At 41.3% G+C, this 15158-nt stretch overlaps 1 protein-coding gene across 2 annotated transcripts in view; it reads left to right on the forward strand.

The window, feature by feature from the left end:
* LOC120945384 (TRIO and F-actin binding protein) overlaps nt 1-15158 on the forward strand; it is a 99611-nt gene that overhangs the window by 75441 nt on the left and 9012 nt on the right. For both annotated transcript variants that reach the window (XM_040359514.1, XM_040359513.1), the window contains exons 10-12: nt 7521-7680; nt 9944-10057; nt 13185-13271. In XM_040359514.1, coding sequence (XP_040215448.1) covers nt 7521-7680; nt 9944-10057; nt 13185-13271 — 361 coding nt within the window. The remainder of the gene's footprint in view (nt 1-7520; nt 7681-9943; nt 10058-13184; nt 13272-15158) is intronic.

The following is a 15158-nucleotide window of genomic DNA, read 5'->3' on the forward strand; positions in this document are numbered from 1 at the left end:
TCCTGCTCTGGGATGGAATAGAATACTGTTATTAAAGGTCAGTTTATTACTAAAATCACAGTGTATATTTGGGCATATCTATTCTGCAGTGGTTTCTGGGCTGCTTTCAAACTGATCCGCTGGTGCAGAGCAGCGCACCTGCGGGTTACCTGCACTGAGCCATAGACTTCTGTTATTACCTGCGAGTTTGGTGAGCTTTCTGAAAGTGCACCAAATCTGCAGAATATAATGGAAGTCTATTGCAAAGTGCAGAAAAGCCAAAGGTACACTGCGGTGTGGGTAAACCGCAGAGCATCAGTGTGAAAGCAGCCATGGGCCCCTTTCACACGATCAGGCCGACACAATTGGACCCGTCATTCACCTCTAAGAAGTGGCAGATGTAAACCCACTTGTGTCCTACCCCCAATCCGGTCAGGCTGTGTCTGCTCTGCATATGCAGAGCGGACACGGACCTGCCATCCACTCGCTCCGCTGTTTGTGGCCTGCGACCAGTTACCAAGTCGCTTAAGTGGCCCTCGTGCTTAAAAAGGTTGGGCACCCCTGCCCTATGTAAAGGTAAGCCAATGAGAAGGTAGTTGCAGTAGTCGAGGAGAGAGGAGACCAGGGAGTGAACTAGGAGCTTTGTGGTGTGGTTGGTTAAAAAGGGCAGTAATTTGGAGATGTTGCGGAGATTGAGGCAGGGTTACACCGAGAACCTTTGCATGCAGGGATGGGATGATAGTTGTGCCATCGATTTTGACAGAGAGATCAGGGGAAGGGCCACATGGGGGAGAAAAAATTATGAGCTTGGTTTTGGATAGATTTAGTTTGAGGAAGTGTTGTGACATCCAGACTGATATGTCTGTTAGTAAATTAGTAATATGTGAGCTGAGGGGTAGAGAGATAAATTTGGGCATAGTAGAGATGGTGTTGGAAGCCATGGGAGGCTGTCATCTGACCCAGGGAGGAGGTGTAGATGGAGAATAGGAGAGGTCCAAAGAAAAGAACCTTGGGGGGACCCCAACACAAAGGAAGAGGAGAGGAGGAAGCAGAATTGTAAGTAATGCTAAAGGTACGATTGGTTAAGTAGGAAGCGAACCAACAGAGTACAGTCGGAGACAAAGGCATGGAGTTTTTTGAGGAGGAGAGGGTGGGTCAACCGTATCAAAGGCAGCAGAGGGGTCTAGGAGTAGGAGTACAGAATAGTCTCCATTGGTTGTGGCCGTTAGTAGATCGTTTGTTAGTTATGATGTGACTATGCTCTGGATAGTACTCCAGTATATGCTCTAGTCCCATTTGAAAATATAAGGCTATTTTTAGTGCTGCTCTGCAGTTTGGTCACAGTGTGGGTCTACCTGCATTTTTTGTGCCGTTAACCCGTGATTTCCCATAGACTTTCTATTAGGTTATGTGTCTTTGGTGCATTTTAGAAAGTTCTTCATGCTGCATCTTTGGTGCGTTTTCGGAAAATACACCAAAAACGTGGGACCCAATAAAAGTCTATAGGAAGCCGTGGATCAACTGCATGAAATGCAGGTACACCTGTGCTGTGACCAAATTGCAGTGCAGCAATGTGAAAGCAGATGGGAATGGAGCAGTCCACACTGATGCAGTGCGGGAACCGCGTGCAATTTTTAACATGAATCGCACCGCATTCCTGTTCAAAACGCATGCGATTCTTCAGCAGTGCGATTTGAGCCATTCATTCTGTATGGCTCAAATTGCACCGCATTCGTAGCAAAATCGCACAGGGCCCTTTTTTTTTGCCGCACCAGAATCATTCGCAAATTTGCAGGAGCGTTTTTTTTTTTAGAAAAATTATACTCCCACAAAAGCGTTATGGCTAAAAAAAAATGATTTTTAAAGCTTTTTTTTTAGAGTTAGGCTGGCCATACATTATACAGTTTTCTGGTACAATTTTCCTTTGGATTTACCAAAACCATATAATATGATGTCAAACCTAAACACTTTCATTTTGTATGCAATGAGGCAGGTCCTTGCACTCCTTAAACACTTCCTTACCGAGTCATAGTAATATGACGTTGGCAGGAACCCTCCCTCCGGGTGGACATCATATGACGTCCTGAGCTTCTCGGGGCGCGCGCCGCATCGCCCAGGACCCCGTGCGCATGCCCAGCAGCCACGATGTCCGCCAGGCACCCACGATTGCCCGCAAATAACGGCAGGACCATGGATCTGTGTGTGTGTGTGTGTGTGTGTGTGTGTGTGTGTGTGTGTATGTATGTAAACACACAGATCCATGTCCTGTCAGAGGAGAGGAGACCGGTGTGTGTTCCCAATACAGAGGAACACACATCGGTCTCCTCCCCTTGAGTCCCCTCCCCCTACAGTAAGAATCACTCCCAGGGAACATATTTAACCCCTTGCTCGCCCCCTAGTGTTAACCCCTTCCCTGCCAGTCACATTTACACAGTAATCGGTGCAGTTTTATAGCACTAATCGCTGTATAAATGTAAATGGTGTCAAAAGTGTCCGATGTGTCTGTCGCAATGTCACAGTCACAACAAAAATCGCAGATCACCGCCATTACTAGTAAAAAAAAATATGAAAATGCCATAAATCTATCCCCTATTTTGTAGATGCTATAACTTTTGCGCAAAACATTTAATAAACGCTTATTGAGTGTTTTTTTTTTTATTTTTTTTGTTTACCATAAATATGTAAAATACGTATCGGTCTAAACTGAGGAAAGAAGAAAAAATTGTGATATTTATTAAATCAAAAAGTCAAAAATATTATGTGTTTTTTTTTTTTTTTTTTTTTTTTCCCTCTTGTTTTGTTTATAGAGCAAAAAATAAAAAAACGCGGAGGTGATCAAATACCACCAAAAGAAAGCTCTATTTGTGGGAAAAAAATAAAGATTTTATTTGGGTACAGTGTTGCATGACTGCTCAAAGTGGGCCAGCGCTAAAAACTAAAAATTGGTCTGGGCAGGAAGGGGTTGTAAATGCCCTGTATTGAAGCGGTTAAGGTAAATCTAAAGGGAATTGAATAAGAAGATTGTATAATGTATGGCCAGCCTTGGAGCATTTTTACAGCTGAAAAACTCCTCTCAAAACCCATTAGTTCTGGGGGGGGGGGTTCAGCCAGGAAAACGCTTCTGCCAAAAACCACTGATAGCAGCCTATGAGTGCATGAACACATAGGTTAACATGCTCGGGAGTTGAATGGATGCAGAAAAAACTGCCTGGAGCCAAAAACAGCAGTTGTAGAAACCTCCAGTGTGCATGAGGCCTATTATTTAAGGCTTGATAGTGTGTTTAGGGAGGAGGGAGGAATGGGGGGGGGGGGGGGAGGAGCTCTGCAGTGTGAACTCCAGGGAGCCAGCATCAATCACCGAGAGGAGAAGGAAGGGGGGGGGGGGCCGATTCAGACCCCATTGTCGGCATTACACTCCAGGAAAGTCTCTAACCCCTCCCACAGGTAAAAAAAATATTTTTTAACAGAAAAGCCTCGTGCACACTGAACGTTATAAAAAAAAGCCAGTAGCGTTAACTGTAGAATCGGTTTATACTCCCACAAAAGCTTATATTTAAAAAATGCTGATAAACGCAGCATAGCCGCGTTTTTAAGCTATTTTCAGAGTTGGGCTTCATGTACGCTGCTGCTGGTAAACGGATGTTTAGGAGCAGTTGGGCATTTTTTTAGCTGCCCTTGAACTCTGTTATCTTATCAGTACATGTACACAGGGTCGTTTTACAGTTGTTTCTATGCGTTTTTAGAAGCTTTTTTTGGAACGCAAAAAAATGCATTCAGGACGGATGTTCAGAGGCATTTGAAACGGCAAATGCCTGCAACAGCTTGTAAATGCAATAACTCGCATTTAGCCGCGTTTCGTTTACAGGCGTTTATAATTTTTGTCTATTTGGAAAAAAAACGCTGCTAAACACGGCATGTAAATGCGGCAAAACAATTTTATTTTAATGCTGATTTTCTATCTGTCAAGTTAAATCATTCAGGAGAGGTTGTAAAAACGTCCTGTGTACATGAAGCCTAAGACATTTTACAGCTGAAAAATTCCTCTCAAAATACACTAGTTCTGCCAAAAACTGCTGATAAGACTGTGTGTGCATGGACACATCCGATAAAATGCTGCAGAAAAAAATGTCTGAAGTCAAAAACAGCAGCTGTGAAAATGTCCAGTGTGCATGAGGCCAAAGGGTGCGCTTCTCAGAGGGCAGGAAAGATCTGTAGGCACTAGCAGCTCATTAGGATTAAGTATATATATATATATATATATATATATATCTATATCTATATCTATATCTATATCTTTTATGCTTCTCTTTTAGAAGAAATGGAGCAAAGTAAGGACTTGTTCACATCGGAACGCAGTTTCACAATGCATGTGTTTTTCATTCCTTGTGGTGCATTGTGTTAAACAGTTGGGTGTGGGTATGTGAACAATTAGTGTGTTCTGGTCAGAGCATTCAATCGCTGGTGCCTGTTGGACTGTGCAGTCATATTTAGCCACACTGAGAAAATAGAATAGAGAAGGTCTCTCACGCTACTAATGAGTATATGTGAAACGAGAGAGAACTAAAAAACAAAAGCTGCTAAATCTAATGGTGTTCACTAAACACTTAAAACATGGACTGAGTTGCAGTTTACTTGCATTATTCAGAGTCACTTTATTTGCACAGTAGCACTTTACATATATTTATAATTTTTTTAGATCACTTGCTTATACTCGATTTTCTACACGTGTGAATGATATATTAATTGCTTGTCACTTACTATATAGCACTTTATCACCATATTGCACAGTGACAGGATTGTTTGTATTTATTTATATATTTATTTACTTTAGCGCAAAATCATTTATTTATCCACGCTGAGAAAATGCCATAACAGAAAAGTGGCAGGGATGTATGTTATAGAGTATTCATATACAGTGTGGGAAAAAGGTGGAAATAAGGGCCGTCTAATTGAGCCACCCCCACTGCGCGTAACTGGAGAATATAAGTGAAAATATAGTGATATTGATAATATAAATAAATAAATTAATAAATAAATATATGTGAGCTGCTGCTCTAAAAGTTAAACAATCAAAATGTAATATGCAAATACAGTGCTACCTGATGTGAAAAAAGGTATCAAATGTGATATTAAGCAGCGCTCAAGAGAATAAAATAAAAAAAACACACATATAATATTGCTAGACTATTAAGTGAAAAATAATGAGTGATCCACCCTCTATGTGAAACAATATATCAGTGTCAAAAAATAGGTGTCAATAATACACCCAAAATAACAGGTTGGCAAAAAAAAATCCATAAACTGATTGTGTGAACGTAAATGAAGTTCATAAATGGAGAACAGAAGAAGTCCCTTCACGATCTTCAGACAGTGCTTTCACCACACCACAGTGACTGCGTGATTCCACCACCCATCAGAATGCAAACTCACCACAATAAATGGCCTGACACTCTCGTGTTAAGGCACACAGGCTTTTTAACTGAACCACTCAGTTTAATTGATGGAACTCCCTCTTTGGAAACTGGAGCACTCAGTTAAATAAATGGAGATCCGTTGGAAAAAGGAAAAACTCCAAGATGACAGCCACATGTATAATGAAGAGAGAGAGCACAATAGTGTGATATTGCAACACAACTTTTAATAAAAACACTAAAAATCTCCCAATAGATGCACTCACAAAAATGGCTCTTGTCATAAGCAGTGATTAAATCCAAACATCACACGGTGTAAACACAAACGAAAATTTTCCTCCAGGTGAACCAGTGGTCACGGCGGACCAACAAATAGCCCAGGTTTACTCACAGGATCCCCATGATTAAATCAGTATGATGAAACATGTCGGGGCGTGGGTACTAAGTTACAACCGCATACCTTAAACTGAACTGGTCGGGCGTGGAACGGTCCATCTGTCACCAATATAGTCATCTGAAGAGCGACTCCAGTACACCTTCATAGGGCTGTGAGTAAACCTGGGCTATTTGTTGGTCCGCCGTGACCACTGGTTCACCTGGAGGAAAATTTTCGTTTGTGTTTACACCGTGTGATGTTTGGATTTAATCACTGCTTATGACAAGAGCCATTTTTGTGAGTGCATCTATTGGGAGATTTTTAGTGTTTTTATTAAAAGTTGTGTTGCAATATCACACTATTGTGCTCTCTCTCTTCATTATACATGTGGCTGTCATCTTGGAGTTTTTCCTTTTTCCAACGGATCTCCATTTATTTAACTGAGTGCTCCAGTTTCCAAAGAGGGAGTTCCATCAATTAAACTGAGTGGTTCAGTTAAAAAGCCTGTGTGCCTTAACAACACGAGAGTGTCAGGCCATTTATTGTGGTGAGTTTGCATTCTGATGGGTGGTGGAATCACGCAGTCACTGTGGTGTGGTGAAAGCACTGTCTGAAGATCGTGAAGGGACTTCTTCTGTTCTCCATTTATGAACTTCATTTACGTTCACACAATCAGTTTATGGATTTTTTTTTTGCCAACCTGTTATTTTGGGTGTATTATTGACACCTATTTTTTGACACTGATATATTGTTTCACATAGAGGGTGGATCACTCATTATTTTTCACTTAATAGTCTAGCAATATTATATGTGTGTTTTTTTTATTTTATTCTCTTGAGCGCTGCTTAATATCACATTTGATACCTTTTTTCACATCAGGTAGCACTGTATTTGCATATTACATTTTGATTATTCATATACAGTAGCTAAATCTTTTTCTGTGACTACAGTTGAGCTTTAACTACTTGCAGCCCCCCATATAGCAATATGACGTCTGCAAAGTGGTTCTGTTATCCTGACCGGACGTCATATGATGTGATCAGGATAACAAGCCGGCACGCCGCATCTCTGATCGTGATATGGAGCCTCTGACGGAGGCTTCTTACCATGTGATCAGCTGTGACCAATCGCAGCTGATCATCGCGTGAACCAGGAAGTGCCGGTAAAAGGCTGTTCATGCTGACAGGGAGAGCCGATCGGCGGCTCTGCCTGTCAGAAGGGGGTGTCTGCTGATAACCAGCACATTAACTATCAGTGGTGCCCATCAGCTGCCAGCCTGTGCTCTATAAATAACGCCTGTAAGTGCCAATCAGTACCCATAAATGTGCCCCATAAATAATACATGTCAGTGCCCTTCAGATGCCTGTCAGTAGCTCCTCATCAGTGCCATCTTTTCGTGCCCATCAGTACTCATCAGTTTTTTTTTTGTTTTTGTTTTTTTAAATGTCAGTCTTTTTTAGTTTATTTAGCAAAAAATAAACCCCCGTGGTGGTCAAATACCAACAAAAGAAAGCTCTATTTGTGGGAAGAAAATTATAAAAATTTTGTTTGGGTACAGTGTTGCATGATCACGCAATTGTCATTCAAAGTCGGCACTGAAAGCTGACATTTTTTCCTGGGCAGGAAGGTGCGAAAGTGTCTGGTATTGAAGTGGTTAAGGACAGATCATTTGTGCACGTGTTTATCATTTTGCTCAATAATTCTGCTGAATTTTGCAGTTAAATGTTTTTTTGTGTCGCACCTTCTGTTACTAGATCTGATATGGAAGCTCTAAGACGGGAGCTGCAGACCCTGTCCGAACGTTACTCACAGAAGTGTCTGGAGATTGGAGCACTGAATCAAGCCGCTGCAGAGCGGGAGAGAGAACTACAGAGGTGCCAGCAGGAAGCGCAGGAACTGCTGAGGCAGAATCAGGCAAGTGGAACAAAGCGATCCTATAAAAAAATTAATTGTGAAGTTCGTAATGAAAATGACTACATGCATCTGGTATTGTACAGTATTTACATTTAACACCTGATAACACAGATTGGCTGCTAAGACATTTGTGAAACAGAATGTGTGTTGTCCTCAATTGCACTTTGTTTTTTTAAGTCTGATTTTCCACTACACCGTCTCAATAATGCGGTTTCTCCACCGATCTGGTTATTCATTACAAATTCTGTTGCTTTGACATGCCTGAAACGGGGTTTACATATTTATAGAACTACTGGTGGTTGACAGACAGATGAAATCACTGGAAGATTAAGGTAAGTGTTTCTCAGGCAGACGGGTAACTTAGGGAAGAGTAATGTCATGTCACAAGTAATTTGTGCCAGCAGAGAATTTTAAAAGTACAACAAAAATTCTAAAGGTCGGGGTGACCATACAATTATGTGACCATGAATAGCGTTGTCGTATTCTGTGTCCAAGTTCCAGTTACACATTTCATTGATTTCCTCGATTATATGTTAATGCTGCGTTACAATTTTCCTCACGCTTTGGAGTGAAATTACTATTTATCTGTTATGTTAGTAGCTACAAATTACTGAAAATCTGCGGGGGGGTGAAAACATGCCGTGCATCCAGGACAGTCCTGAGAATGTTTGTTCTGCTAGGAATATTAAATTCCTAAAGTCGAAACTAAGACTGTAATTGGCTGGCTGTAAGAAACATGCTGTGCTTTCTGAAAAGGGGTGTTACTGAAAAATGATTGACACTGTGACCAGACGTTTTTTTTTTTTTATTTAGCATTTTTAACATTTTTATTTGTCAAAGTGATTGTAAATGCTTTATTTAAAACAAAAAAATAAAATTACATGTTCTACCTACCCACTCTTTGCAATGGTTCTGCACAGAGCGGCCCGATATTCCTCTTCTCAGGTTCCCCCAACAGCACTCCTGGCTCCTCACCCACGTCACGTGCCCCCGTAGCAAGCCGATTGTGTGTGTGTGTGTGTGCACGCTCTCGCGCCCTGCTTCATGGCGTTATTGATGCGCACACACAGCTTGGCTCAGCCCCACTTGCTCCACAGTGGCTGTGATTTAACAGCAGCAGGAGCAAATGGCTCCCGCTGCTGTTTCTGAGCCAATGAGGATGGGAGAGACCCAGGAGAGCCACTGCCCTTGCGATCATACCTGTATTGAGATCTGGCTCGGGTAAGTATAAAGCCTCCTTTTGTCCGAAGGGCGTTGTCTGTGAACTTGTTCTGCATACAGACGGCACAACATTTTCAGCCAACATACACCAAACTAAGTGGTTTTTCAGCTCTTTACCACCACCCTTTGGGCAACTTCTGCTGTTGTCTGATGTTTAGCATTGGTTCGGTGCATGCGTGTTTGTACTTTGGATTTTAGTCTGACAGATTTGTGTACACATGATCGGATAATCCGGCGGAACACATTTGTTGTCAGACAATTTGAGAGCATGCACAGCCAACATTTGTTGTTGGAAATTCCACTTTTTTTAATAAAAAAAATAAGACAACAGTAAAATAGCCCATATTTTTTTTTTTTTATATATATATTGTGAAAGATGTTACGCCAAGTAAATTGACAACCAATGTCACGCTTCAAACTTGTGCCCACTCGTGGAATGGCGACAAACTTTTACCCTTAAAAATCTCAATGCAACGTTTAAAAAATTCTGCATGCTTTGAGTTAGAGGAGGTATACTGCTAGAGTTATTGCTTTCGCTCGAACAATCGCAGCGATGCCTCACACTGTTTTCATGTGCGGGCGCTACTCACATTCACTTCTGTACGTGAGCTCGACGGGAAGGGGCACGTTTAAAAAAAAAAAATCTTATTTATTTTACCTTTGTTTGTTTGTTTGTTTTTTTTTTTTTTTTTAAATTGTCACTTTTATTCATATTACAATGAATGTAAACATCCCTTGTAATCGAAAAAAGCATGACAGAACCTCTTAAATATGATATCTGGGGTCAAAAAGACCACGGATCTCATATTTACACAGTTGCTTTAAGAGCTAGGGGACGGAAGTGACTTTTTTGACGTTGCTTCCGCCCTGCAAATGGTATGGAGACAGGTGGGGGCCATCTTCCCCTCACTCATCTCCATACCTAACAGGGGAGCCGACACAATCACTTCTGTGTCTGTATTCACTGCTTACTAGAGTGAGAATTTCGTTTGTTTTTCAATAAGTCCTAACTCTGAGGTTTGCTTTTTTTTATTTTTTTCAGGAATTGAATAATCGTTTTTCAGAAGAGATTGCAAAATTGCGAACATTCATGTCTGGTAATGGCCCAAACGATGGACGGCTGCAAGTTGGCGAGAAAAACAGTACTGAGCTTGAGGTATTTAATGTAATGTAATGTATTTTTAATGTAATCAATCAAATGCATCACCACAATTCTTGAATTCTGAAAATTTACCTAGGCACATATATCTGCAGTGCATAGGCGTGCGCAGGGGGTGTGCCTAGGCACACCCTAATCATTATGTGCGGTGCCCATTCCCCCTACTTCTCGGGTTTTGCCCCATGTTGGCCCCCCTGCTCTGCAGTGCTACTGGCTTCCCTCCTCTCCCCCTGGCTGCTGTGGGGGGGTTTCAGGATGAATAGTAGGAGAAATTGCTAGTAAATATGTAATCTGCCAGCCCCTTCCTTTTTCGAAATAAACACAGTGAATGCACTCGCTCACTGTGTCTATTCATAACTAAACTGAAGGATAGAAAATTGTGTTTAATATGCTTCAGTTTGTAAATAAATGGGAAGCCACAGATCACTTCCCATTCATTCACTGTCCAGTGCAGCTGAGGCGGCAGAGAAAGGCGTGTGTGTTTGTGCTTTGGGGTGCACACCCTAATAGAATAGGCTGCGCACACCTATGCTGCAGTGTATTCTTGGCTCTCTCCAAAGTCCTGTATCTTACTGCTGCTCCATTCTCTTGTTATCAGCATGACAAGTTCTGACAACAGAGATAAAACTAGCCTGATTTTGTGTCTAGGTGGGTGCTAGAACTAGATTAGCAGAGAGCTGGTCTATTCACAGCACGTGCCTTCCTTCCTCTGCCTGTGTGGAGGGGGGGGTGTCTTTCCTCCAATCGGCTGTCACACAGTGTATGCCAAGACTAAACTCCCAGTGCTGAACAGAACATGTCTAACGTGCACTTTCTAAAAAATATAGCAAGTTGAAGACAGCAGATATACATGTAAAACTTATGTAGGGAGATTTGTTTCATCTCTGTGTATCATCTGAGGATGTTCACTTCACTGGGTATATGTGAGGGTTTACATCCACTTCGGTCCTATAGAACATTTATGGAGAGAGTGGACACTTTGAGTTGGCAAGAAACCTTAAGGTTTTAGAGAAGATCTGTAAAGAAGAGTAGACCAAAATCCCTCCTGAGATGTGTGCAAACCTGATAACCAACTACAAGAAATGTCTTACCTCTGTGCTTGTCAAAAGGGGTTTCACTACCAAGTACTAAGTCATGTTTTTCTTTGGAATCTAATACTTCTTTTACTCACTGAGCTGAAACTTAAAGTGGATGTAAACCCGTTCTCATCCTTTCTAAACTACTGCCATAGTGCTGATGTATAAGGATATGGATGCCTCCTGCATGTATTCTTACCTGTCAAATGTCTCCCACCTCTACACTCCCCTTGTCAACATGCATTTTTTTTCCTATGTATTCCTTACACTAAATTCTGCTATAAGCACTAAAATCCAGTCAAAATCCAGAATAGTAACCACATGACTTCAGAAAAGGAGTGGGGGTGGGAATTAAAAAATAATGCCTGTCTCAGGCTAGTGCATGAGATATGTAAATAACCTGTCACTTACAGCAAGGGGGCGGGAACGGACTAAGGTTTTTCTCTGTAAGTCCCTTTTATTTCACTGAACAATACAAGAGGATTGCTCAGAGTTGGATTAACTCTGTGTGGCAAGACTGGGCACAGATGATGGGATATCTTATACTGTACATTGTGACATCAAAAAAATAAATACAACATTTCGGGTTTACAGCCACTTTAATTTATCTTTATAACATTTGTATCTGCGTTTTTCCTGGATTTTTGGTTGATATTCTGTCTCTATCATTTAAAATGCACCTCTGATAAAAATGATAGACACTTAGGGCCAGATCCACAAAGAAATTACGGCAGCGTATCTATTGATACGCCGCGTAATTTCAAAGTTCCCACGTTGTATCTTTTGTTTTGTATCCACAAAACAAGATACGACGGAATGAGGGATCGATCCGACAGGCGTACGTCATAGTATGCCGTCGGATCGTAGGTGTATATTTACGCTGGCCGCTAGGTGGTGTTTCCGTCGAATTCCGCGCCGAGTATGCAAATTAGCTAGATACGGCGATCCACGGACGTACGTCCGGCCGGTGTATTTTTTATGTCGTTTGCGTTCGGCTTTTTCCGGCGTATAGTTATAGCTGCTATATGGTGGCGTACTCAATGTTAAGTATGGCCGTCGTTCCTGCGTGGAAATTTGAATTTTTTACGTTGTTTGCGTAAGTCGTTCGCGAATAGGGATTTGCGTAGAATGACGTCACCGTCGTAAGAATTGGCTTGTTCCAGTTTAATTTCGAGCATGCGCACTGGGATACCCCCACGGACGGCGCATGCGCCATTAAAAAAAACGTTGTTTACGTCGGATCACGACGTATTTACATAAAACACGCCCCCATCACATCGATTTGAATTGCGCGCCCTTACGCTGCCGAAGATGCACTACGCCGCCGTAACTTACGGCGCGCATTCTTTGAGGATTCGAAAAACAAGTAAGTTGCGGCGTAGTGTATCTTGGATACGCTACGCCCGGCGGAAATATGCGCCGCTGTACGTGGATCTGCCCCCTAATTTCTATGTAAGTGGGCAAATGTAAAAAATCTGCAGGGGATTAAATAATTTTTTTCCCGCTGTATAGTCCAGACACTGTACATCTTGGGAGATTTATGCAAATCAGGCTTTTTTATATCTAGCTTCACAGAAAACATACTTTCATAAAACCTCATCCCCTTCCTATATCTAATCATTTTTCTTTTTTTGGTTTTTGGGCTCCTGGAATGCTTGCATAAAAATAGTTAGACTGTTGCCAGTAGTGGGTAAAGTTGTAAAGAAAAAAATGTTGGCGCTATGACTGTGCCATGAGGGTGCTTCATTATTTTTATTTTTTTTGCTAGTGCCTTTTTTCATATAGTCATACTTGTAAGGAAAAGATTCAGGTTACTAAAATCAGGAGATCCAGATTGGCAGCTGTACAAAGATGCACTATAAGAATATACTGTAGGTATAGTGTTTGAGAAAATGCCTCTTATCACATCTAAATGCAACACAACAGGATTTAAAATGTTAAATTAAAGGATACCTGAAAAATAATATTTTTATTATTATTATTATTATTATTATTATTATTATTATTATTGCACTTTTTTTACTTTGGCGGTAATCTATTCTGCTCAGGTTTTACTGCGAGTAAAAGAAAACGAGCTGCAGTATTTGCGAAAAGAGGTCTCCTGTTTACGTGAGGATCTCCAGAACATGCAGAAGGTAATCTATTCTTTAAAGTGTATTCCACTTTTCTGTTGTAGTTGTGTTGTTTTCAAAGAACTTGTATATATTTCTGAGTACAAACCAAGTGAGCGACAGAAAATCAGTAGGTGAATTATATGAGTAGTAAAACCATGTTCATAAAGTCCATAATGACCTGTTATGTCCTGGGAACCCTATCTATTTGCTTATTTAAGTTGCTCTTTCTTTCCCATCTGCTGTCATCAGTATTGTCATGATGCAGGCTAAAGGTTGAGGTTTAAATAATGTTTGCTTATTGTCCTAAACCTTTTTTATTTTTTTCACAATTCAGCAAGACAAAAGTTAGTGTTACTAAACCCACAACCGTAAAATCAGTCTGTATATACAGTAAAGCATGCTTGTTATACTCACTGTGGAACCTAAGGGGTTAATCCTCTGCATTGTGTAAAAAGGCTGTTTGATCCTGTCTTCTCTGATCCACCTCTTTTTCTACAGTTCCCAATCCATCTCCTTATAAGATTCAGGTGATCTCCCTTCTCTAGTGCTTCAATCACCCAGTGTGACCTCCGCCAATGTCAGAAAAACGCACTTAACAGGTAGTTGCTGTTTTTAATGATTAAAATCGCATACAAGATGCAGGTCATCATTCACTCGCACTTATCCCCTCTATCTGAATCACAGGATCCTGTTCAGAATGTATCCTACCAGGAAGTTTAATTTCTCATGGTATAGGATAGAGGGGATAAGTGCGAGCTAATGACTACATACCTCTGATGTCCTGGATCTTATTTGTGATTTTTGCTGTTCTCTACATTAGACCGCAGCAATATCTTGGTAAAGGTTGCACTGGATGATTGAAGCACTAGAGACGTGAGATCACCTGAATTTTATCACTTGATATTTCTTCATAAGAACTATTCTATGTTTAATTCTTTTGAATAATTTCAATATTGGATTCACTATCATAACACTTCAGGTACTTTGGGTTTTTTGATATAGAGCTGGGCGCTGCAATTTTTTTTTGTTATTTATATCACTGTGCTTTGTATATCTACACTATTTGCTAGCAGCTATATATCATTAAGTGCTGACACCATTTTTTATTTTATCTCCTGATAAGATAGAGGCTGGGGGACAAGCTGCACATACTCAGTTTGCTGTGTATTGCTAGAGAGTTATTTTTTTTTTTTTTCATGGGATAGTGCATGTGATCAGCACAGGGCCAATCGACACTGTCCAGACAAGATGGTCAGGGGTCCTGCAGCCTTAAGGCTCCATTCACACCTAGGCGTATTGTCGCCTGTAGCGCGACACTATTGCAGCCTGCAATACGCTGGAGGGGTGATTTAACATTGTCGGCTATGGAGATGGTTCACATCTCCACGCCGAACGCCAAAAGGGCGTACGCCTGAAGCTCAAAACAAGTCCCGGACCTTTTTTTTCAGGCGGCTTTCGGCGTTCGGCATATCCGACAATGTTGATCACCCCTCCGGCGTATGTTAGGCTTAAAAAACGCTGCGTTTTGTCGCGGCGAATCGCGGGACAAAATGCCGCAATTTGTCGTGGCAAATCGCTGTAACATACGCCGCGTTCAGGTGTGAATGCTGTGTTGGACAGTCAGCGCAGAATGAAAACTCCCCTCGGAAGCTTTTACCAGACAAAGTCACAATACTACTCTAACTGCTGTTGAGAAAAAGTATTTAGCAGTTTTATATTTACTAAAACAATTTCATTTCGTTGTGAACAAGCCGGTACACTCGTGTGAAATGAGTCAACTGTAACCCTGCATTATTGTCTGGCTTATGACAATAAAGACTTTATTCAGCAATTATCCTTTCGGCTCTCATGTGCGACCATTTCTTCTTTGTGCTAGGTGGTGAGCCGGGGTCTGCACCTGAACATTGC

This window comes from Rana temporaria, chromosome 7 (genome assembly GCF_905171775.1).
Source record: "Rana temporaria chromosome 7, aRanTem1.1, whole genome shotgun sequence".
Lineage (NCBI taxonomy): Eukaryota > Metazoa > Chordata > Amphibia > Anura > Ranidae > Rana > Rana temporaria.